The sequence below is a fragment of the Oscarella lobularis genome, chromosome 2, assembly GCF_947507565.1.
Source record: "Oscarella lobularis chromosome 2, ooOscLobu1.1, whole genome shotgun sequence".
In the NCBI taxonomy this organism is placed as follows: Eukaryota; Metazoa; Porifera; class Homoscleromorpha; order Homosclerophorida; family Oscarellidae; genus Oscarella; species Oscarella lobularis.
In genome coordinates this window covers 3,361,647-3,384,328 of record NC_089176.1, presented here as the reverse complement: position 1 = coordinate 3,384,328, position 22,682 = coordinate 3,361,647, and the positions used below count along the sequence as shown (strand labels likewise).

At 47.4% G+C, this 22,682-nt stretch overlaps 8 protein-coding genes and 3 long non-coding RNA genes across 14 annotated transcripts; 7 read left to right on the top strand and 4 right to left on the bottom strand.

Annotated features, from left to right (window-relative positions):
- The first annotated feature begins 24 nt into the window (after window positions 1-24).
- Window positions 25-1,326, top strand: LOC136183607 (coiled-coil domain-containing protein 166-like). The gene is made up of 7 exons (XM_065970307.1): window positions 25-138; window positions 188-241; window positions 307-361; window positions 417-561; window positions 607-686; window positions 738-914; window positions 1,026-1,326. Exons 1-7 carry the CDS (start codon window positions 26-28, stop codon window positions 1,263-1,265), a joined length of 864 nt encoding a protein of 287 aa, XP_065826379.1. The 5' UTR covers window position 25; the 3' UTR covers window positions 1,266-1,326.
- A 136-nt stretch (window positions 1,327-1,462) lies between these two features.
- On the top strand, window positions 1,463-3,674 carry LOC136183603 (uncharacterized). Its single transcript, XM_065970304.1, has 7 exons — window positions 1,463-1,605; window positions 1,680-1,982; window positions 2,134-2,427; window positions 2,480-2,815; window positions 2,876-2,960; window positions 3,009-3,190; window positions 3,246-3,674. The coding sequence occupies exons 1-7, from the start codon at window positions 1,536-1,538 to the stop codon at window positions 3,524-3,526; spliced, it is 1,551 nt and encodes a 516-aa protein (XP_065826376.1). The 5' UTR covers window positions 1,463-1,535; the 3' UTR covers window positions 3,527-3,674.
- LOC136183610 (dynein axonemal light chain 4-like) lies at window positions 3,646-4,295 on the bottom strand. Its single transcript, XM_065970312.1, has 3 exons — window positions 4,132-4,295; window positions 3,997-4,080; window positions 3,646-3,935 (listed from the first exon to the last, which is right to left on the bottom strand). The coding sequence occupies exons 1-3, from the start codon at window positions 4,231-4,233 to the stop codon at window positions 3,774-3,776; spliced, it is 348 nt and encodes a 115-aa protein (XP_065826384.1). The 5' UTR covers window positions 4,234-4,295; the 3' UTR covers window positions 3,646-3,773.
- Window positions 3,915-5,458, top strand: LOC136183608 (endonuclease V-like). 2 transcript variants are annotated; one of them, XM_065970309.1, is made up of 6 exons: window positions 3,915-4,411; window positions 4,462-4,630; window positions 4,701-4,835; window positions 4,890-4,929; window positions 4,980-5,144; window positions 5,208-5,458. In XM_065970309.1, the coding sequence occupies exons 1-6, from the start codon at window positions 4,353-4,355 to the stop codon at window positions 5,222-5,224; spliced, it is 585 nt and encodes a 194-aa protein (XP_065826381.1). In that variant the 5' UTR covers window positions 3,915-4,352; the 3' UTR covers window positions 5,225-5,458. The 2 variants fall into 2 exon arrangements, with proteins under 2 accessions (XP_065826381.1, XP_065826380.1); XM_065970308.1 differs by having other exon boundaries at window positions 3,930-4,411; window positions 4,980-5,161.
- Window positions 5,459-5,463: 5 nt separating this feature from the next.
- Window positions 5,464-6,996, top strand: LOC136183605 (peroxisomal membrane protein PMP34-like). The gene is made up of 9 exons (XM_065970306.1): window positions 5,464-5,571; window positions 5,637-5,697; window positions 5,760-5,826; window positions 5,902-6,056; window positions 6,115-6,237; window positions 6,299-6,438; window positions 6,494-6,589; window positions 6,640-6,722; window positions 6,780-6,996. The coding sequence occupies exons 1-9, from the start codon at window positions 5,515-5,517 to the stop codon at window positions 6,919-6,921; spliced, it is 924 nt and encodes a 307-aa protein (XP_065826378.1). The 5' UTR covers window positions 5,464-5,514; the 3' UTR covers window positions 6,922-6,996.
- A 51-nt stretch (window positions 6,997-7,047) lies between these two features.
- LOC136183596 (ras-interacting protein 1-like) lies at window positions 7,048-12,576 on the top strand. The gene is made up of 12 exons (XM_065970294.1): window positions 7,048-7,339; window positions 7,440-7,650; window positions 7,808-9,522; window positions 9,582-9,872; window positions 9,925-10,083; window positions 10,130-10,363; window positions 10,414-10,567; window positions 10,620-10,763; window positions 10,821-12,061; window positions 12,119-12,175; window positions 12,228-12,301; window positions 12,350-12,576. Exons 1-12 carry the CDS (start codon window positions 7,133-7,135, stop codon window positions 12,444-12,446), a joined length of 4,584 nt encoding a protein of 1,527 aa, XP_065826366.1. The 5' UTR covers window positions 7,048-7,132; the 3' UTR covers window positions 12,447-12,576.
- LOC136183601 (uncharacterized) lies at window positions 12,456-14,610 on the bottom strand. 2 transcript variants are annotated; one of them, XM_065970300.1, is made up of 5 exons: window positions 13,295-14,610; window positions 13,077-13,247; window positions 12,912-13,029; window positions 12,752-12,866; window positions 12,456-12,703 (listed from the first exon to the last, which is right to left on the bottom strand). In XM_065970300.1, the coding sequence occupies exons 1-5, from the start codon at window positions 14,594-14,596 to the stop codon at window positions 12,598-12,600; spliced, it is 1,812 nt and encodes a 603-aa protein (XP_065826372.1). In that variant the 5' UTR covers window positions 14,597-14,610; the 3' UTR covers window positions 12,456-12,597. The 2 variants fall into 2 exon arrangements, with proteins under 2 accessions (XP_065826372.1, XP_065826373.1); XM_065970301.1 differs by having other exon boundaries at window positions 12,456-12,689.
- On the top strand, window positions 14,523-15,014 carry LOC136183611 (uncharacterized). Its single transcript, XR_010669197.1, has 3 exons — window positions 14,523-14,683; window positions 14,748-14,825; window positions 14,886-15,014. It is a non-coding gene; the product is annotated as an uncharacterized lncRNA (long non-coding RNA).
- A 2,040-nt stretch (window positions 15,015-17,054) lies between these two features.
- On the bottom strand, window positions 17,055-19,392 carry LOC136183599 (uncharacterized). Its single transcript, XM_065970298.1, has 5 exons — window positions 18,067-19,392; window positions 17,668-17,913; window positions 17,523-17,610; window positions 17,351-17,471; window positions 17,055-17,301 (listed from the first exon to the last, which is right to left on the bottom strand). The coding sequence occupies exons 1-5, from the start codon at window positions 19,390-19,392 to the stop codon at window positions 17,175-17,177; spliced, it is 1,908 nt and encodes a 635-aa protein (XP_065826370.1). The 3' UTR covers window positions 17,055-17,174.
- A 350-nt stretch (window positions 19,393-19,742) lies between these two features.
- Window positions 19,743-21,023, bottom strand: LOC136200277 (uncharacterized). The gene is made up of 5 exons (XR_010673329.1): window positions 20,832-21,023; window positions 20,708-20,762; window positions 20,562-20,657; window positions 20,078-20,499; window positions 19,743-20,007 (listed from the first exon to the last, which is right to left on the bottom strand). It is a non-coding gene; the product is annotated as an uncharacterized lncRNA (long non-coding RNA).
- A 63-nt stretch (window positions 21,024-21,086) lies between these two features.
- On the top strand, window positions 21,087-21,981 carry LOC136200361 (uncharacterized). 2 transcript variants are annotated; one of them, XR_010673363.1, is made up of 5 exons: window positions 21,087-21,206; window positions 21,333-21,395; window positions 21,451-21,519; window positions 21,578-21,782; window positions 21,829-21,981. It is a non-coding gene; the product is annotated as an uncharacterized lncRNA (long non-coding RNA). The 2 variants fall into 2 exon arrangements; XR_010673364.1 differs by having other exon boundaries at window positions 21,202-21,286.
- Window positions 21,982-22,682: the final 701 nt, after the last annotated feature.

Genomic DNA, 22,682 nt, shown 5'->3' with positions numbered 1-22,682 from the left:
ATTCTAGCGCGCGTTATTCATCGCCATGCCACCGAAGAAGAACAAAGCGAAATCGGCTAAAGAAGCATCTCCGAAGAAGAGCTACGACAAAATCGATGTAGCAGTGCCTACGGAGCACGAAGTCGCTCTTCGTCAAGAGTAGGCACCTCCTCGAAGGGAAACGCCTTTGAACTCGAGCCTTCTATAGACTCGACGGCCTCGACGAACAAATAAAAGCGCTGAAGAAGCAACTGGAAGACCTGTACGTCGTGGAATCGACAAGGGATCCCATTCGTAGCCGCGATTTTCTATTTTTCCCTTACGCAGACAAAAGGACAATGATTGGCTACAGGAGGAAGCCCAGAAGACGAGAGTCGAAAGCGTAAATATAATAATTTAATTTGCAGAACCGAATGAGTCGCGTGGTTATTTCACAGCACGAATACATGTCGTACATGTCGAAAAAGTCGCAGAAACGACAATCGACGATCGTGACGTTGAGCGATCGTAACGATGCCGAGCTGAAGAGCGTACGACAGCAGACGGCTCATATGATGAGCGAATACGAAAGGAGAAAAGACGGTCCGTCATTCCTCCAAGCGACGAGGCCTTCTACTTTTTCTTTAGGTCTGAGAACCATTATGTTAGAAAAGGAGTCCGAATTGGCTAAAACTGAAAGAGAGCTCAATGATTTGGATGAATATCGAGTAAGCAGTTTTATCTACGAATGAATAGAGGCAATTAGCTTTGGGCCGCAGGTGCTTCAGGAGGCACAGGAGTCAGAGATTCGTCGTCTTGAGAAGGAAGTCGACATGATGCGCTTTCGTCACGCCGACGAAGTGCACAAGCTAAAGTCGTCGTTTCTCGCCGAGAAGAGAGATCTTCAGCAAAGCGCCGACGCCAAAGTGGCCGAACTTCAACAAAAAGCGAACGTGGTAAGAGAGCCAGGACGTCGAGAAAATTTCGAAGGGTTCTATACTAAGAGAGCACGTAGAGTAGATACGCGTAGTTATGACCATAGACAGTACACTCTCTTTATTTTTTAGCAAGCGGTGAGATGTTTTAGAGAGCACACGAAACAGATACGCACCGAGAATAAGGAACTCAGACGGGAACTGCTCTCTCTTATACAAGAGGGACGAGCATTACGAGACAAGAAAGTTCGGCTGGAGAAGCAGCACAGCACTCTCGTGCGAGAGCGACAGTTTATTCGCGATTTGAAGGCGATTCGAGAAAACCGGGAGCATCGAGCAATACGGGAAGTAGAGGCGCAATATAAAAATTAATTGTTTTAATTGATAAATCGTTTAGCACGCAACTAGATAAAGTTCACGGTGCATACATGTATTATGAAAGTGTTGACGCCGAAATATCGCGTGCGCAGTCCCCTCTTTCTTGGAATCCGCTGCCAATCTTGTGGGGTGTGGGGGGTGTGACTGGGTGACGTTTCCTTTGAGCGTGCGCTACACTTCCTCGTGACCACACAGAGACCATACAGCAGTCAGTTGCGTGCAGCGTGCAAAAGTGTGAATGGACTAAAGAGCCCACCATCGAAAATGGAACGCCTGCACCTTTTCTTCTTGGCGATTGTCGCGCTTCTCGAGCCGAAGCTCGTTTCGAGCCAAGGTACGGAAAGGGGAGGGATCCGCGCGGTCTCCTGAGACCTTCTCGCCAAAAACCGAAAGTTCCTGTTATTGCAGCGACTCTACACGATTCGTCTCACGCTTCCGCTATCGAACTACGAATCGTCGGTCGTCAGTACGCCTCGCCGGGCGAGAATTCGACGTTTTCCGCGACCCTCGTCGCCGTCGACGCCGTCGCGATCGAATGGTTCGTCGACGGGCGCTGGCGCGTCAACGAATCGCTTTCCCACTCGAAGACGTCCCTCTTTCGACACCGATGGGCGTCCCACGCGCGCGTCGGTCTTCACAACGTCACGACGCGAGTCGTCGCCGAAAACGGGACCCTGCTCGAATCACGCCCGATTTGGATAGCGGTGACGTGTGAGTGTTTATGTGGCGCGGTCATTTGTAATAAGCCTAGCTAAGAAAATTGTATGAAAGGGCTAATACAGAGAGGTGTGCACGATTATTGATTAGGAGACGCCTTTGTCTGTTGTCTACTTTTTCATTCTTTTTTCTCCTATTCTCCTAGATGCTTTTGTTGGCTTTCACTCCACCAGCCCGTCACTTCCGTCCTGTGCGACTGACGTCAGCATGTTCACCCACAATATGTCATCTGAGTTTGACGACGCCGAAACTATTGTCTACAGTTGGCGCGTTGGAAATAATGGAATCAAAATCGTCGAGAAGTCTCCTGGCATACCAGCTAATGTTGCGTTGCCCATACTGAGTGGCGGATTCTACGCATTTCACGTGAACGTCTCGGTAAAAGTGAACGAGTCTCGCTATTTTCTTACGTCAGGAAACATCACTATTGAAATTTCAGGTAGAAAGAAAAAATTGATATGAAATGAAATATTTCATTTTTTCGCTTCTAGATCAACTTGTGGTGTCTGTTGACGTGACTCCAGTAGTGGGTTATAATGTATCAGGCTTCAGTCTACTCTGCCCCACTTGCTGTACAATCATTGGGTCATACGTGAAGTTCAGTGCAACGGTTTACAATCCGACGAAATGCATAAAAGCCATTACCTACACGTGGCACTTTGACGGTGGCTATCCGTCTGATCCACTGCCCTCATTGTCACCTTCAGCGCAGTCTTTATACTCGGCCTCGGGAAATTTTGCATATTCTTTAACAGTGCATGCAGCTACAGGGATTCTACCACGGCACTGGTATTTGTCACAAGTCAATGGAACAGTATGTATTGAAGGTCTGAAAACAAGGGGGGAAACGATAGCATGCTTTGTCTTATGCAGTATTTCTAAATTAGATCCTGTCAAAGGCTTGATTATCAGTGCACCCAAACAGGTTCAAAAGAATAAAGAGTTCAACATTACAGTCTCCTGCAAGGGAAGGTTAGGTAACTCCTCTTCTTTTTCAGCATTCATATTTTTTTGTTACAGCCACCCTATATCCTACTGCTACGTTACGTGTCAACATGAAAAAGAAGACTGCACTGAATCTACAAAGGAAGAAAACGTCAGCATACCACTTCGATTTGAAAAGTCCGGCAATTGCTTCATAAACATCACCGCAAGGAACAACGCCAGTCACGCTCATGGTCTCCATCCCATCGTAATTCAAAGTACGTACACTCTCAGATACACTTTTATATATAGTTCATGGTTATTGAACTATAGATACAAACAACGTTCCTAAAACTGTTTCGTACACTGTTCCCGCCGTCGTCGGCACCGTCATCTGCGTCATTCTCATCGTCTTCCTCGCTGGATTCTATCACCAGTATAAGACATATCGACGACGTCACGTAGAGGTTGCGGATTTTGACTACTTGGGCCGCAAGGAGCCGCCGTCGCGTTGGCTACGCTTGAAGCTAAGTTTGCTGAAAATGTTTGGAATTTACGACAGAAGGCAGAAAGGAGAACACGTTCAATTAAGGTACGGATCAATGTCATCATGACACTACAGCGTTATACAGTGTAGTTAGGTGTACATTGTACAGTTAGTCCCATCTTAGAATTATATGCCCCCTTTGATTTTTATACTGGTTAGAAGTTTGTGTCCGCCATGACAATGATATCTTACGAATAGCATTGGTGCCTAATTTATTTACCTGGAGTCCTTGCCACGCAAAAGGAGAGCGGGCATAAGTACACAGAACACTGCACACGTCTACCAATAAGCACTGCTACTGTACTACTATCTCTCTAATAGCATTTCCACACTAGGATTGCTTGTGTACCGAAAAACATGTAGAGGAGCGATTTGAGGTCATAGGACATTTCGAAGCCGAATCCTTCGCCAATCACCGCGTGCCAAGCGGGCCCGTACTTTTTATCCATCGTCTCTTTGATCATTTTCGACGCCGCCTTCTCACAGGGGAAAGAGGACAGAGCTAGATGCGTGTATCACGTGATGCTCCGAGCTCACTTCGTTGTTGGACGGAAACTTCTCTACGGCCGTCACGCACAGCTCCATCGTTTCGACTCGCATTTCTTCGGTCATGTCTGAGCTCTAATTAGGCAAAGCGTTTATGTTACGGCGATAGGAATCGGTCTCGTTTACCTGCAGAAGCGGATAATTGAAGAGACGCCGAAAGTCGCGCTCCTGTGGCTTGTCTCCGGATGCAGCTTCGGTCGCTTCGCTTCCAGCAAGCGTTTCGGCCATTTCGCTTCGTCTACGAGCGAAAAAACGCAGCGTTTATCGGCGGTTGCTAACGAGAAGCAACGCTAAAGACTTAACGCACGCTAAAATTGATTTGTTGTGCGTTTTTAGCGAACTTTACAATGGCATCAGCAGCGGAAGGCGATATTACACCTCAAACGATAAAAGAGAAGTGGTCCAGGTAATATTTTGCAAAGTGAGGCCCCAAAAGGATCCACCGGCTTTTGGAAGGGAACAGATCGCTCTCGAGAAACGAATTGTCGTCGAAGACGATCTTTCGTTTGATCCAATCACATTCGAAGGGCTCAAGTACATAGGCGGCGCCGACATATCGTTCGTGCGTGACGATTCGGTGAACGCCTGCGCCGCCCTCGTAATTCTCTCCTATCCCGATCTGGAAGTACGTGAGCATTGTTAGGGGGTTAGTTAATATCGATCTGCTTACAGTAGCAGTATTCTTTCTGTGCCAGTTGGTGCACTGTAGTTGCTCCATGATAAAGCTGACGTTGCCGTACATTCCTGGCTACCTGGCATTTCGAGAGGGTCCATTTATTAAGAATGAAATAGACTTGCTAAGGAAGGAAAAGCCAGGTCTTATGCCTCAAGTAACAAGAGCATCCAAGGGGGGCTCCTGTCTCAGTAGCAACCTTTGATCACAGATGTTATTTCTTGATGGCAATGGACTGCTTCATAGTCGCGGTGGGAAAGATGCGAACAGGACTAGAAAGCCTTTATATTCGTCTGCGTAGGCGCTGGGCTTGCTTGCCACGTGGGTGTGGAAAATGACATGCCTTGCATTGGAGTTGCCAAGAAATTATTCTGCACGAAAGGCATAGAAAAGAACGAGGATCATCGAAGGCGAATTGAATCGCTCGAGGGAGAAGGTGACAGTTTTCCTCTAGTAGGAACAACTGGTACAGTATTAGGCAAAGTACAGGAATAACTGCTCCAATTATTGTCCTAACTTCCTTTTTTAGGCTGTGTTGACTGGTAAGGAGTCAACGAATCCCGTTTATGTATCTGTAGGACATCGTGTCAGTCTTGACACAGCCGTTCGCCTTGTGCTCAAGTGTTCCAGGTATCGCGTGCCAGAACCGATTCGGTGGGCTGACATCAAGTCGAGGGAGTACATAAGGGAAAATTTGGAATTGTTCTCTTAGGAAAAATAGAACTTAGGGACTTTTGTATGCAAAAGCTTTTAGTATAATTGATTATTTTTTCTCCCCGGCGCATGCTCGACTCCACGATTATTCGCCTCTTTGCAGTCGTACACGGTCTTCGGAGATGACGTCCAGTCTTTTATCCTACGCCAATCTTGTGCACGCCGTCTCAGGAGCCGCGGTGAGGTCTCACCTTCCCTCCAACTCCCAAAACGCCTCCCGTTCGCTATCGAAGAACTCTTTCAGGGCAGCGTCACCGCCATGACCGTTTTCTTTCCACTCGACACGGCTCGAACGAGACTTCAAGGTGCAAAAAAACGCGAACGACGAGCGCGCGACGAAATCTCATTTCATTTCTCCTCCACGCAGTCGACGACGATCGACGAGCGACGAGCCCCCTCGCCGCGATGCGCGACATCGTACGAGAAGAAGGTTGGTAAGGAGAGACTCGTCGTTTCGTCTTCGCCGAAAAAAAAATGACTGCTCTTTGCGTGGGCGTGCCGTTTCGCAGGCAAAGCCTGTATCGAGGCCTCGGTCCCGTTCTGACGAGCGTCAGCTGCTCCAACTTTGTCTATTTCTACGCTTTCAACGGGCTCAAGCGAGCGCTCCAGCGTCGCGGCTATACGATGACGCCGTGGAAAGATCTGATGGTCGGTTCTCTTGCAGGTACAAACGTTTCCATAGCGACGCAATAGCGCGATATCAACCCGTTTTTCTTTCTTAGGCGTTATGAACGTTTGCATTACCAATCCGCTCTGGGTTGCGAACATGCGAATGAAATTACAGGGAGCGCGTCTGAGGACGACATCGGCTATGCAGGCGAATACGACGTATAGTGGGATTGTTGGTGAGAGCGAGTCTACTTAGTGCAGGTTCTTTGTAACGTCGGTCGTCTTTGTGGTCAATAGATGCCTTGACTAAGATGATTCAGGAAGAGGGTGTTGCTACACTGTGGAATGGTACTGTCGCTTCGCTCGTTCTCGTCTGCAATCCCGCTATTCAATTTACCGTATATGAGCTTTTGAAACGACGGGCCGACAAGGCTAACGTTAGCAAGAAACCGAAATATCGTCTATTCATTAATTAGATAACCCATGTTTTAGTTGACATCTATTAGGGTTTTTCTAATGAGCGCAATAGCCAAAGTGATCGCGACACTCATTACCTATCCCCTCCAGATTGCACAAGCTCGACTGAGAGTGAGCAAACGAGAACGCGAGGTCTTTATTTCGATAGAGAATTTTCTTAGGGATTGAGATCGGGTCCATCTCGACGACCACAACGATGGAACGTATTGGCGGAAACTCTTGCTTGTCTCAGGCACATTGTCAGGTAAGGCGCAGCTTTGTAGAGTCTTCTTTTTGCAAGAGGACTTACTTTTGGCTTTAGGAGTCAAGGCGTTCAAGGCCTGTACAAGGGCATACAGGTGAAACTACTTCAGACGGTTCTCACGACGGCACTCATGTTCGTCGTGTACGAGAAAATAGCGAGTTTTGTTTTTTCCATTCTCGGTGGTCGTCGTCAAAAATAGTAAGCGCGATTGACGTCGTAATTTGTCATTGTTTGAAGCCTGACGTCACGATACAAAAAGTATTTGCACCTTTTATTTTCTGTTGTTGTTGGAGCTTTGCATTAGCAGGGCGAGAGAGGGGTGGAGAGGAGTGTGTAGGTGAATGGAATATCTTTGCACCTCACTAACCACTCTTCTCACCGACGAATTGATATAAATCGCTCGCACACAGATGAGCAAGCAGACGAAGCAGAAGCAGCGTCGTCGACGCAGCTTCGGCGACGACTTGCACTCGAACGGCGCGACGAACGACACTGCGAAGTCGCCGCTGCAATCTCAGTCGTTCGACGTCCCAAACGACCGCGAAGAGTTGATTGCACGCATACACGACTACAACAAACGCCATCAGCTAGATTTGTTCCGATTGGACTTGAGTGACGTAAGTGGGCTGTCGTTCGTACGACTTCGCCTCGTAGGTGGGCGGGTCGTCGGCTCTAAAGTGCCCATATGTGCCCCTCCCCTCTTTTACAACGCCCTAGGACGCGGACGGCTACTCGGGCGCCCTGCGCTTCTCCTACAGCGATGAAGGCGCCGGCGGCGGTCGAATGATAACGAAAGCGGTTCGACTCGACAGCGAGACGACGACGTTCGATCTTCTACCGCGTCTCAAGCAAAAATTTCGGCCCGGCAGCGCGCTGTCGACAGGCGGAGCCGACGAACAGCTCGAGTTGTCTGTGATGTCTGAAGGAGGTGAGTGGAATGGAATAGGAAAGAGGATTGCACGTAGAGCAACATTTTTCTTTGCTTTGTTGCTATTTTGGTTCTCCCTGCTATGTTCTCGTCGCCACGAGCGCGCGCGCGCGCGCCTCGTTTCCAGCGCACTGATTGGCTTGCGTGTTTTTCTTAGGCGAGCACGTGCTTCGCATGGACGATCATCCGCTCGAAGTCGCCCTCAAATCGCCGACAATGCGCGGATCGCCGCACTTCTTTTTACGACGCCGCTCGACGACGACGAGCGACGAAAGCATTTCGTCGATCGGATCGGCGACGACGGCCAGCGATCGTCTCGGATCGTCGAGTCCCGTCGCCGCCGCGGCGGCGGCGGCGATGTCGCGCAGCGAACGAAAATCGAAAGCGACGTCGATGTTGGTCTCCGGATCGACACCCACAGTGACGTCATCACCGAAGCGAAGAAGTTTTTTACGCGTGGGAAACAGAGGAAATGGGGGCGGCGGCGGCGTCTGGACGACGCGCGCAAAGAGCATGTACGATCCGCGCACGGCGGAAAGTTATGCTTCCGGTCACATGACACCGCCGACGAACCAGCACGGAATTATTCAAGTGTTCGGCGTTGGCATTTCACCCGAAAGTCACTCGCAGTACAAGGGCATACTGGCGACGAAGACGTCAACGACAATCGACGTCATACAATCCGCATTAGAACGCTATCACGTCTCGGGACGCAATCCGAGCGAATACCTACTCTGTGACGTGATCGGCACGTGGAAAGGCGACGCGAGCAAATCGACGACGTGGAAGACGTGGATCACCGAACACTCGCGCGTGCTCAACGCTGACGAATTTCCGCTCGTCTTGCAATTGCTATGGAAACCCGACGCGACGTACCAACGTCGATTCGAATTGCGACAGCGTCCGCCGTTCGGTCGTCATTCGCCGTATGATGTGCAACAGCGCGAAGCGAAAGAACAGGAAGAAGTCGTCGCTATCCGCTCCGCGACGGTATCCAAGAGCGACGACGACGACGACGACGACGATGACGATAATGACGAAGGACGTCGCTTGACCGGATCGGGTTGTTATCGTATTCCGTCGTCTCTGCCGTTCTTGATTAATCTACGCGGCTGCAATTCGCCGTCTGAGTTTGTGCTCTATCGTCTCGTTGACGACTCGACGGTCGTCGGTCGCGAGGGCGGCGGTGCCGTCGACGAGAGTCGGCTCGACATCGTTCTGCCCGGCGGCGACGACGTCATGCCCGTTCACTGCGTCTTTCATCAGCGTCGTCGTCGCGACGACGCCCGCGACGGCGACGGCGAGTCGCCGACGACGTGGATCGAGCCGATGCCCAACGCCGACGTGGCGCTGAACGGCGCGAAAATCGATCGACCCAATCAGATTCTACCGGGCGATTTGATTGCTATCGGTTCGCGCTATCTCTTTCTGTTCAAGGATCCCAATCAGGCGGCGGAGATCATGGGAGAGTTGCATTGGGAACAAGCGCCTCTTTCGCAGCTCGAGAGACGCGCCGAAGACTTCGTCGTCAAGTCGTCGTCGTCGTCGTCGTCGTCGCCGTCGAACCCATTTCGACGTCGCAGTCGATCGAATAACGTGGTGACGGCGATGGCGGCGACGGCGCAAGAAGAGCAACCGCCGCGACCGCGTAAGTTGGATCGGCGTATGTCTTTTCCGTACGGTGCTCAGGACGAAGACGTTCTCTTGGAGCGCGTTCTGCTTGGCGGCGACGCGACGGCGGCGTTGGCCTGTCGGCTGGCGCCCGCCTACGTTTTGGCCATGATGGTCGAGTATGCGAGCGTGAAACGAGGTGAAAAGGCGGCCGTCGAGTTAACGACGAAAATCGGGGAAATTCTTCAAGAAGTCTTATGGGTAAGAAAAACGAGAGAACGGGACGCAAGTCTATAGGCATTGGCGGTTTATTTTCGTAGGAAAAGACGCGCAGTTTGTCCGAGAAGAATGCGTCGATTGACTCGCCAGTGAACGATCTCTTGCCCCAGCTTCAGCCGGTCGTCTTCTGGATGTCGAATGCAGTCGAACTCTTTCACTATCTCAACGTCGAACTGCCGTCGTATCTTGCCGAAAGAAGACGATTGAAAGTGCCGTCGGGAGCGAATCCGACGTTGACTCAAGTGCTTGGCAAAGACGTCCAGGATAGTGTTGCCGTTTTGGAGGAAATCATTTTCTATTCTTTTCAACAAATCATGTATCCTCTCACAAAAGTAACTAAGGAAATTCTTTTATTTATTTAGTTATTGACTCGCCTTGTTTTAGGTTTTGTACACTGTTTTACCGTCGCTTCTAGAAGACAATCCCTTCGAGTCTGGCTCACTGACGTCGACGGGTAAAGAGATAGACGGCGTTTTGCATTTTATGCAGGCAGTCCAAGAGCTGATGAACGCTTCTTCTCTTCACCAAACAATCGTATCGCAGGTACAGTTTTAAAATCATCCGTCACTATCAATTAAATATCCATTAGGTTTTCTCTAATCTTTTCTTTTTCGTCAATGCCTCGCTTGTGAACACGCTCATGGATCACGACACCGGAACGAAGTTCTACTGCTGGGCAAAGGGCATCCAGATCCGATGCAATCTCGACTTATTCGACGCGTGGGCGAATAAAAACGGACTTAGAAGAGAATTGCTACAGTACGCGAGCAAACTCTTTTGCATAGCCGATCTTCTCGCAATTCCCAAGGAGACACTTCTGCAGGTATACAGAACCTATTCATTTATTGGCTAAATTGGAGGTTTTGCTTTTAGATGAAATGGTCGGCTGTGCGTGCCGAGTTTCCTTCTTTGCACGCCGTTCAGGTGCATCGAATTCTCGCCGCCTATCATCTGAATTCAGGAGAAGAAGTCCGACCCCGACGCTGGAATCCAACCGAAGAAGATCGCGTCGATGCAGAAAATCAACGTATGAAGCCTACTATGATTCTTTTGGCGTCGCGGTTTATTTTTTCTCGTAGATTTTCTCCTCGAAGGATACGACTCGCATCCGCCACTGTATCTTCCCACAGCCAATTTTCAACTCGATCTGCAATACGAACCGATTGGCGTCGGATTCGACGCATTTGTAGACGAAGCGACGGCATTGTTGCACCGAGAAGAAAGTTAGATATTTGTTAGAAAGGAACTGACCATGTAGACTAGGGGGGTGTTGTCTTTAGACGAATCGCCTCTTGACGAGTCGACTATTGACGCGGCAGACGTTAGCGTTGTCGACGACAGCGTCGTAATATCTGCCGGCTTGGGCGTAAAAACTCCGGAGAAAGTTCAAATTGAAAGAGACGAAGAGTCGTCGTCGAACAGTGGCAACGAATCCGCGTCGGATGTCCCCAGGGCGTCGAGAGTCGAAGAGGTCGTCGTTCGGCCGGCACGCGAGTTTTCGACGGAAGACTCCGTCCGAGAAGAAGAGACGACAGAAGACGTAAAGGAATTAGATCTTGTTTTTGAGCAGGAGAGAATGACATCGCCGTCGTTTCAACGAACGCCCCTGGCGAGCGTTGTCGAGGAGGAGGAGGAGGAAGAGGAAGAGGAAGGAGAAATGGCAATGCAGTTCGTTTTCACGCAGTCCGTTGTCGAACGAAACGGATCAGATGAAGTCAGCAACGGGAGCAGCGATGACGATGTCGAAGTCGTGCTTCACGATGATGAGGGCGCGAGCGGCGGAAGCGACGACGACGACGACGACGACGATCACGTGCCTGCGTCCGTGTTGAGCGGTCAGCGGGAGTCCGGCGACGGTTCAGAGAGCGAAGAACCCGACGAATCGTTCGACGTGCGAAAAGGCGACGGACGAATGGAAGAGGAAAGTGCGACGACGATGAAGACGAGAGCAGTATCTACAATTATAGCTAATGGTAGTAGAGATAGCACACCTGCCCACGACGACGACTCCGAGTCAAACGAAGAAAGCAGTGGTAACGAAGAAGAGGAAGAGGACGAAGAAGAAAAGAGTGAAGACGAAGAAACCGAAGAAGAAGCTACGTCACGGAGCGATCTGACTGACGAGCGAGACTCGGACGTTGACGCTTTGATGGCCAAAGCGGCAATGTTGCTAGGAGACGACAGCGACGGCGAATTGGTATCGCCGCTCGCGTCGCCGCCTTCCTCTAGCGATTACGATCTCGACATGGAAGTACTGAAGAAGAGGTTGAAAGAAAAGAAAACCGTATCGAAAGAAAAGAGAAAGAGACAGAAGAAGAAGAAGAGTCCATTGGCATTCAGCGACGAAGAAAAGAGGCTTTCGATCGTCGAAGAAGAAGGAGAAACGAAGAACGATCGCGAACAGAATCGCCTTGACGAAAACAACAGAACGTCACGAATCGCCGATAACGACAACATCTATGTCGTCAAACTCAAGAAGAGTAGTGATGATCAACTGGGTCTCATCCTAAGCGATTTTGCCGTAAGACGAAAGTCAAATGATTTTCCAACTGCAGTACAGTACAGTCCATACCTTTAGCCTGCAGCGTTATCTCAACCGGAAATTCGCGTCAGTGGTTTTAAACCCGGTTCTCAAGTCAGTTTTCGCTCACGATTTTTTCCATGTCCTTACCTGCTTTTGATTGTAGTCTGGGAAAATTGCTATTGGTGATCAACTCCTCGCTGTCGAAGGTCGGTCACTGTCAGAGGCTAATCGAAAGCTGTAAGTACAAAATTACGTTGAGTAACTGAATCAATACGAGCGATTCAGAGCAATGAAGTACATAAAAGAAGCGCCCAACGAGGTAACCCTGCTTTTGTCCCGAAAAAGACGCGTTCTACACAGTCTTGCGACATCAGAGTGCTAAACGGCTTCGTCATTTTTATTTCATTTTCCTTTTTCTAGACTACTATCCGAGTTATAGGTGCCTGTAGTTTTTTCAGCTTAGAAGCACAAGGTTTGTGGTGAGCTATATAAGACCGCATTATTCAAAGTAAGCGATCAAGGTGAAGCATTCGCTAAACAAGGTCTGATGAGTCGTTATACCGCTGTATATCAAAAAAAGCTGCCTTGGCCTTAATCTTAGCATCATCATCAATATCCAATGTTTCTTCATTTGAGCAGCTAAAAATTCAATGATCAGCTATTTTGCACGCGTCGCTCTGTTCTCACTAGACGAAAATGCTAGTGAAGGCCTCAACAACGTTGCTCTCCTCCCAATACAAGATCATGATCAAGCATTTGTCTGCTGTACAATTACGAAATACGTTTTCCAGCAGCAGGAGAGCTGAAAACACGGTTCAGTGAAGTGTTTTCCTGATTGGCTCTATACCTGTGCCGGCTTGAAAGTGGGGTTCTAAGCAGGTAACCAGAATGAGATTGTAGCTATAATATTTGGGTGGCTTTGTCTCGTCTGTTGGCTCTTCCTCAACTCGCATTTGCTCATAAAGCTGCAAAAATAGCATTGAGATAAATACAAAAAGTTCCTTTTGGAGACCTGGACTGATCCGTCTCCAGCTTTGCTTAAAATATTGACCGGCGCTTTAATGTATTTAAAATGATCAGTGTATTTTTCTACACTGACTTCCACGGAATCCTTCGACCGCTTTTCCTTTCTCGATCTCATCTTTTGAGAATGGAAAAAGAAATTGAAGTCAAATGCCACAACCTACAATTGCAATTGAATTTCGGTAGTACGAGTTATTCATGTCTTACTTTCTGGCAGACATAAAGAAGACTCATCGAACATCCTTTAGAACCACAGTATAGGTGAAGTGCTGTATCAAACGGAAATCCAAGGTCAGTGTCTTTGGTATAATGATTTTGTTGTTGGCCTTCTCTCTTGTCGCGTAGAGATTTGCACTTAGTAGCAATCAGTCTTCCTAGATGTGAATTTGATTTCTCCAAATTGTCCCTTATAGATTTTTCCCTATTGGGACTATCCACTAATTGCGATATAATACTGGAATAGCGCTCATAGTCTGATGCCCAGAGTCTATCTGTCTCGATGTCTATTTGGACGTCGAAGAAAGTCTCCCCCAGTCCTTCGTCTTTGTTGTAGAGCAATACAACAAGAAAATCAAGGTCAGTAGTAATTTTAACTTTTTTCGTGTTCTTCCGTTTTTTGTTTTTTGCGTAGATTTCTTCAGATCCTACATTTAATGAGAAGAAATAGCGAAATTCTGCATGGTTCTTGAATTCCAGTTCATCCCAAGGTTTCTGTATTACGTATACTAAACCTACAATACTAGCTATTACAGTCACTATCAGAATTAGGACATTGCAAATCCATACAGGATATGCAAGAAGAGCTATCGTGTGAGTGCAAGGAATATCAATTGGGGCAAATCCGGCAACCAATGACTGATTTTTATCTTGGTTTCCGACGTAATGCGCTCGAGCAGAATCATTGCCTACTCCATGGCATATGAAGTCAGGAGAAAACTGCCACGAATTGACGTAAAATACAATTACCATTCCAATGAAAAACGCTAAAGAAAATAGCAGCTGGCTTCCAAGCTTAACCAGGTAAGTCTTGTGAATCGATTGAAACAAGGTCTTCTCCTTTTCGTAACACTTTTGCAGCTTTCTTACTATTTGCACAGTTTCGTTGCTGTACTGACCGCTGCTTTCCTCGCGAAGTCGCGAGAGAAGTGACGTGAGCACAAAAAACTGCTCCAAAGTCGGGGCCGCCACTGCTTCCCAAAGTAGGTGTGGCGAGTAGACAAAAAGGCTTTGTGCTAATATGATTAGGGACATGCTATCGACTGTTTGAACTTTTCTGGTGCACCACAGTGTAACATACCTAGCTTGATCTCTGTTCATTGTAGTGGGAACGTTGCACGCCAAGCCCCTGTTGTCAGAAAGTGCTTCTCCCAACGTAAGGACGACAACGAGCAAGGCGCTCACTAAAGTAGTAGCACCGAGTATTTCATCCCAAATAAACCTTTTGTACAGCTTCTGTTTAGAGTTGTTTTCTGCTGCCAAACCTTCTTTTGCTAGATTTATCGTTTCCATTGCACTAAGTAGATAATATATGTTGCTATCAACACTGCATGACGTCACACTTGTACGGTGAAATGCGGGAGCGTCATGTTAAAAAACGTAAGACAAAAAAGCGCAATGATGTCGTCACACAAAAATGACCTTTTAGTCGATTCTTTTCCAGGTATAAGCATTGCGTTGGCCGCAGCGAGGGCATTCGCGTGAATCGCCACACCTTTCGCAAAACGTGTACTTGCACAAAGTACAATACTTTGTAGCGGTTCTTGGGCAGTTGAGACATTTGTAGTTGATTTTTTCCCAGGTATGAGCATTGCTTTGGCGGGAGTAAGAACATTCGCTTGAATCGGCACACTTTTTCTTTTTACAAACCGTTTTCGTACACTTAGCACATTGCCTTACAGCAGGGTTTGAGCAGTAGAAACATTCGACTATTTTGCTGCAAAAAAGTTATTTACACGTGCATTTAGGCGGTCATCGAACAATCGGGACTCAGAGGCGAGTGAGGCCAGCAGATTTACCTTGAAGACATGTGGGACGAAGAAGAAACAAGCTGAGGAGCTCAAACGTAAGTACTTTGTCTCGCAAATGCCAAAATTGCGCACGTCACCGCCCCTCGGAGTGGCAGTATTAAATTATCTCATTATTCAATGCATTTCTTAGAGTCAAAACAATTTTGCTACAGTGCTGAGACAATTAAATCCGTTTCGAAGCTACTTTTGCTCTGTGTTGCACCTTAGTTGGATTACGATTCGGCGTTTGCTCAAGGATAGCGGTATTCGAGTCCAGTCTGATAAATTCACCGAGGCGAAGTTTCTTGACCTCGCTTCTAGCGACGGCTTTTCTTAGCTGACTCTGACAGACGGTAAGTTCGTTTGCGTTAGGATAAAACTAGAGTGCCTACCGTATCAATCAAGTTGTTTTTCCTCTCATGGCATTTTCCACAGACATCGACGGCAACAACTGGAGGGTCAAATTAATAAATCAGTGCCTAGCAAGGTAGAATTCGCATTTCGAGGCTCACAAAAACGTCTTAGTTTGTGGCTAAAGCCATTTTAGTTACTTCGATTTCTAGAACTCGGGTCTTTTACCCTAAGTGAATTACAACGAGTGCGTTATCACTAAGGTTTTTGGCCAATCGGATGTGAGAACGAATGATTAGATTTGCAGGTGAGCGACACTTTGACGCCAGCCTCGCCCAAGTTGTAAGGCAAAGAAGCTCACCTTTTCGCCTTTCGTCTTTCGCAAGAGGTGGAAAATGTTTTATGTCAGAGTTTTTAGCCCCTATAGCAAGCCCCCTATCGTATTCTGTTGACTTTTTCTCACTATAAAGCACACGCCCTTTTATTTACTTGCCCAATCTGAACTTTCTGTTGAGCGTTGTCGTCACTCTTGCCGACCGCCGTATAGTGATGGCGGCATGTCTGCTCTTTTTGTACCGAGCCACGCCGTTCGTTGCTTTCAAGCATTGTTTTTGTTTATTTTAGGTATAAAACAAGAAATTACTTACTCCGAAGCTCTTTCTCTCTTACCGAGATCTACTACGACTGTCTCTCCGGCGGACTAAGTGGGGTTTGATCAATTTTGCTCATGACTGATATTTGATGAACATGCCTGTAAGTATAATAAGCTCTGATTTAGTAAATCGTTCTGTAGCGTACTACTAGGCCTCCAGATGCAGACACTGCGCTCGCGAGTCAAAACTAGTTCAGATCCATCCGTGCTTATGCTATATTTGCATCAACTGCATCAACGCTCAATTGAAATCAAAACCCAGATGCAGATATTGCCCACATTGCGGACAGCCCGGAACACACGACGGTTCGGATCCTTTAAGTTTTTTGTCTCAGGCCGGCAAGTAAATCATACCTTCAGTTATGTGCGTGTTACTGGTAGCTACTACATAAGCTAAAAGGGTCTAATAGTCCTTCTAAAAGTATTAGAGGAAATTTGTTTTTGATCGCGGATTATCGTCTCTGCAAGCAGAGTGCCTTCGTATCCGGGTCCGGGAGCTATCTACTATTCTTCTCCGAGGCTGCTTCGTTCATCTTTATTCCGGGGTCAATTCGCTGCTGTCGCGCAGTTTGGTGAGAGGTGAGAGTAGGAACGGAGCGTTGTTCAGGCGGGACCCCCGAATAGGTGTTGCTGCTGAATTGCTGCAATCACAGTCGTTCTATTTTACGTGCTTTGCCTGCTTAAAGGTGCTGTGCTTTAGGTCTGCGAAGCGAATCTGCCGGGCTCCCAATTGGGGTACTGAACGTGTGTGGCAAACAATTCACCAAGAAGATTCTCTTTGGCTCACAAGGATTGTATCTGCAAAATTTCCACCCTAATAATCAAGTACAGGAAAAAAGAAGGAAGAATGTCCTCACGTCCTTGCCATCCTAAGCAGTGCATCTGCTAGTGTAGTTTTCATCTTTACTTATCATTCTAGAGCTCTCTTTCTGCGTCGTGTCAAACGGAACAATTCTTTCTATCTAAGGGTTATTTATTCATTTTTACCACATCTAGCTTCTACCTACGAATTGCATATCTCTAATGAAACGCCCAAACGAAAAACTAAGATCTTTTGAAGCTCAATGATTAGTCACAGCTACTTTGAAAGGAGTTGTTTGTCTTCGAACTTGGATATCCTAAATTTCTTCGTCATGATTCTGAATTCCACCGACGCATCTGAGCAAGTCTCCATATAGGATTTCCATGGCGATAGGTCGTCACAACTAAATTCACACACTAGCATTTGATTCAATTTGATAGATTTCTTCTTACTACACAAAAACACTTGCTAGTGCCTCATCAATGTCATTGGATCCTTTTTCGTCTGCAACGAAGAGAACTAAGCACCCGTCTTCTGTGCACTCCCAGAAGATGTTTTCGAGAATCACCCTGGCTATTCACAAAATCAGTTAGGAATTTTCTCATCATGGCAGTCCTAACGCACCTGCACTTGATCGAAAGTGAGGCTCAAGGCACGTGATGACGATGAGGTCATATTTGACGTCTGGGTTCTTTCTCAGTTTTAGGTTTAACTGTCAAAAAGCATTAGCAATGCAGACTTTGCAAGCTTCTTGTGCTGGCGTTTTTACCGGCGCTTGTTCTGGTCCCTCTTTACTTGTAATGTTCCACGGCACCCGAATGTACTTTAGGTTGGAATAGATCTCTTCAGAGATTTGCTTTTCAACGTCGTCCGGCTTTCGGACTGGTGCGTTTGCCTTTTGAGGCGCGCTGCTTCCTTTAGCCCGGTCTTGCTTGCTATTGCTGCTCTCTTCATTTTGAAGCGGCAACTTTTCAACGACGGGGTGGTGAAAGTAGTTCAGATCAACTGCCATCATCTGCATTAAATAGAAATAAATAGAGGTCATTTGAGATAAAAGTACAGCTAAATTTTGATGACGACCTAACACTTCTAATTGGTGTGCACTTATAAAGCGATCCTGTTATTTGGATGCGACCACAGACCGTATCTCGCGTTAATTAATGCTTACATCTTTACATAACCTTAGGATCATAAGCGTGCAGCCTTTTGAACCGCAGAATAGGTGCAATCCTCGAGTGAATGGTCGCCTTGAAATGTCTCGTCCCTTTGCGTCTCGTCTTTCTTTGCCCTGTTTATAGCAGATTTGAAGTAGTCTTTCTCCGAGAAGGCAGCGTCCCCATCTCGCATCAGGCGGTTTCTCGCCTGGCGTGTCTGATTCCACGTTTTTGTTGCATAGAGAAGTTACTTCTTTGTCTATAATTGCATCTTTGTTTTCAGTACCAAAAAGTTTTGCCCTGTAACTGGTGTACCCCTCCGTGTCGTGTCCCCATCGCTCTTCTAATTCAATGTCAACTAGAGCGTCGAAGAAGGTTTCTCCTTTTCCGTTGTCTTTGTTGAACAATAACAAAAGCAAAAAATCTAAATCCTTACCCAACGTTACTCCACGTTTGTGGTCGTTCGTTGGACGATATCTTTCTGAACCTCGGTTCATTGAAAAGGAATAGAGAAAATTTGCATGACTTCCATAGTCGAGTTGAACCCAATGATTTCTTTTATACCACCACCATCCTATCACTCCTGCGCCCGCAGCTGCGGCAACCACAATTACGTCTACTATCCATACGTTGAACATAAAAAAGGCTTTGTTATACGTGCACAGGACGTCGAGAGGCAGGTTTTCTTCAAACGATAAAGACGCCGGTACTTGCGATTGAAATCTTACACGCGAAGTGTCGTTTGCAACGTTGCGGCAAAGAAAATCCGCTTGAAATTGATTAGATTCGAAGAGAATATACAGCAGCCATGCAAAAAATCCTGCTGAGGTAAATAGCTGCGCCAAGATCTTGCCGAAATAGACACGATGGAGTCTGTGATTTCCTTTGTACGTTGCCATAAGTTTTCTTACGACTTGCATTGTCATGAAGCTGTACTGACCGGTGTTGCGATCTCTCAGTCGTTCAAGTAACGTAGTCATGGAGAAGAATTGCTGCAAAGCGGGCTCGGCAACGGCTTCCCAGAACAAGTGAGGCCCTACTATTACAAGTCCTTGAACGAACAGTAGAAGAGGCATTCCATCGATTGCCGAGACGCCTGCATAGCACCACTGCTCTACAAATCTTGCCTGATCGCGATTCATGCTCGTGGGAACTGCGCACGATAGTTCATTATCCATGACGATACCTTGACCGAGTGCGACAAACACCAAAGTTCCACTCACTAGAGCTAAGACATATAGTGCTTCATCCCACAGAAACTTTTTGTGCACTGCATTGGCTTTTTCGTTTCGAATAACTCGTCCTATTTCCTCTTCGTTTGTCTTCGAGGGCGTGGTCATACTTTCGATACTCTGCTACTACAATATGCGCGCAGATGATGATTTACGTTAAACCTTGTTGATATTAAGTTTGTCGCGCATGGAGATAATTTCTCGCAAAACAGTTTTCTTACTCAACCAACGTTGTCCAGTTGATTTACTGGTTTGCTGCAAAAAGTTCATACCAAATCAGCCGATGAACGCAGTATAGGCGGGAATGTGCCAACATGCATGCATGCCTCAGGGGTTGAGGCAGGAAAATCCTCCCGCGCGCAGCTGGTGCGTCTGCTATCTTATTAGTTGCTACGTTTTTATCTCGTCAACAAATCCCGACGACTCTCTCCCCAGAATCTATTTTCACCTTGCATGCATTCATAAAATAGCTTCGAGGCTACATATAGAACCGGCTTCTTGTTTCATATGCGCACGACATTTATTGCACCAACACGGACAAGTACATATAGCAAGGCGCACACTCACACTGAGTCCTTTGACGTTCTCATGAAGGTCGGCACGTTTGATTAGAAATAATGGCCGCAGTGTCGGCAACGCTGGGCTTCGCAGGGAACCTCTCTTTTGCAGCCGTCACAGATTTTGGTGTGATGTTGAACACAGCCAACATCATTTTCGCTCTTCCTATAGGGAAAAGTGTGCATGCCGTGTTAGTCTCTGCGCGAGAACGATCCAGTTTATATTATATACTGACATTTCCTTGGACAACATAGCTGAAACACGCACGGCGGTATAGACAACTTGGGCTACTAACTAACTGACTCCTGGAATTGAATTGTGGCAGGTTAAAAGGTCAACGCGGAATCGCGAATTTGCATCATAGATTAGAGATTAGATTATCTGAGATTTCGTTTTCCGCTCACCTTCTTGCTGCTGCGCTGCAAAAAGAGGAAAGACTAGCTACTTCATCAGCACGAACAACGTTTATTCAGACTTTCACAAACGCGAGAGCAGGCAAGGTTTATTCCGCGGCACATTGAGCTAGCACGCGAGTATTCTCTTCAGAAGAACGCGCCGCAGTTCCAACAGCGTTCAGCCGATGCGCAATTTGAAGCACCACAACTGCCACAGGTTTTAGCGTTGTGCTGAGCACCGCTGGCTTTGTATTCGGCTTTCCTACGGGGAGCAAAAAAGCCACGCGCTATGTCGAGTCTCTAAAAACACCGATGGCTACCGACTTTTGTGTGAGCGACATACCGGGCCGACACGGCAGAGACTTGCCGTAAACTGTAATCTTCTTTCTGTAGATTTGCCTTTACATGACCTTGCGGCAGCTTAAAGAGATTGCAATTTGCGATAAAAATTAAGATGCACTCATCTAGACCTTGGGCGGATTGCCACACGTGTTGGGTTGGTCTACGACGCCATTATTTGATTACCTACTCATACGCATAGTTCATCTGCGTGCTGTTCACGGTGCAGGCTAAGGCCGCGGGATGAAGCCTTACCGGGCGGGTTGCATTGTCATACGTCAGATGCTACGGAGACGAACTCGCTATAGGTGCCGTCGCCATGACGAATATTTAAAGCAATAGCGACGTCGATCTTGGCGCACACACCAATCAAACACGCATAGCAGCGCCGTTTGCATAAAAACGCGCGGCAACAAAGCGCTTCGACTCGGGAGACCGTTCACATGATGCACAAGTGGAGGTATAAGATTTGTGTTCGTAAACAACGGGCTTCTGTCCAATCAGAGCGCAGAAATCTACCGCCCACACTAACCGTCGTCACCAGCAGCGCATTTACCTAATGTACACGCACCGCCGTTGTTTCCCAAAGCTTTTGCGACGTTGAAGAAACCTGCTCAGATCGTCAAATTGGTGAGATAGTGTAGCTGCTTCGTAGCTCGTCGGTCCGCTTGGCGCATGTCAGGCTCAAAATTGAGCACACTCTTTTCCTGGTGCGCTCAGCACATGTGAATTATGATCATAGCTCAATGTCTGTAGTTTCTTCTGAGTCTCGCCGCTCGAATTGATTGTTGTCAAGCGTCGGAAAGGAGTTTGCTATAGGTTCGACGCTTCTAGATAACGATCTTTCTCGTAAACAACTGTCTCCTCTTTATAGAAAGTCACTTCTTCGTCTCTCTACACCGTACATCCCTGCGTAAATTGACTCAAAAGACTTGTCATGCTAGTGAGAGCGCTCTCGTCATTTCTTATGCATTGTGTACGACTGTGTGATCCGGGTGCAGGGACTTCAGCAGTGTTTTCGATGTCGTAGCCACGTCGTTCAGACCGTCTCAATACTCCCGTGCATGTGTAGCGTTTGCAAAGACTGTTTCAACGCTCAACAGAAACAAAAGCTTCGGTATCGACGGTGTCCTGCATGTGGCCAGGCAGGCACCCACGACGGCTCCAGTCCGTACATGATTCCGGACGATCATAGGGGCAATTAAGGTTGCTTTAGTCAAGTCCTCTAAAATTGTCTTTATTTACATCACAGATTCCACCGCCAAAAGAGTGTGTGAATTAACCTCGTTATCCTTGAAGCATTGATTTCGCCACTGCCGATTGCTTACTATAACGCGTGTGATGTTTTGCCCTGCCAGTGTAGTTCTGCTAGTTGGAGCATATCTATAGCGCGTCGCATATAATATCCCTCTTCACTGACTACAGCTACGTAGACGGTCTAAACTTTAGAGCCTCGATCGTGAAGTGTACTGACGCATTCAGCAGCTGAAGTTCTTCCAATTACAATGGTAAGGTCTACTTTCGAAAAGTAGTGATGGGGTCTGTTACGCGAGCGGTCGTCCTACTACAGTAGCTCGGTTGGCTCGAACAGGAAGTCCGCGCTCGCTTCATCTGGTGTCTCGATCGCGGATCGTTTAGTAACCAGTTAAGTATCCAGATAGTCGACAAACCTCTCTTCGGAAAGTTGAGACCGGCATGCATTTCCGAGCTCAGCGACAAATCCGCGATTCAACGGGACTGCGTGAATGGGCTGCCTACACTGTGAGTTGGCTAAATAGCACACGCACAAATTTCAAAGACACAACAGCGAACGTGTAAAAGACAAGTCGTTTTTTTTTCAGCAGCACGAGTGTCATGACGCCTTCATATGCTTACTTCAGACGTGAGCGCCGCACCTACTGCAACGGGTTGCCCAGCACCAAAGCGAAGCCCCACAGCTGGGACAGGTTTTGGCGTGATTTTGAACGCTTCCTGGTTTGTTTTCGGTCTCTCTAAAAGTGCCACGGTACATATGTCTAGTCTCTTCAGAAATATACCGAAGCCGCACTAACTTTTCCACGCCGGCCATTTTAATTAAAGCAGAAGCTTAGGCTGTAGAAAGATGGT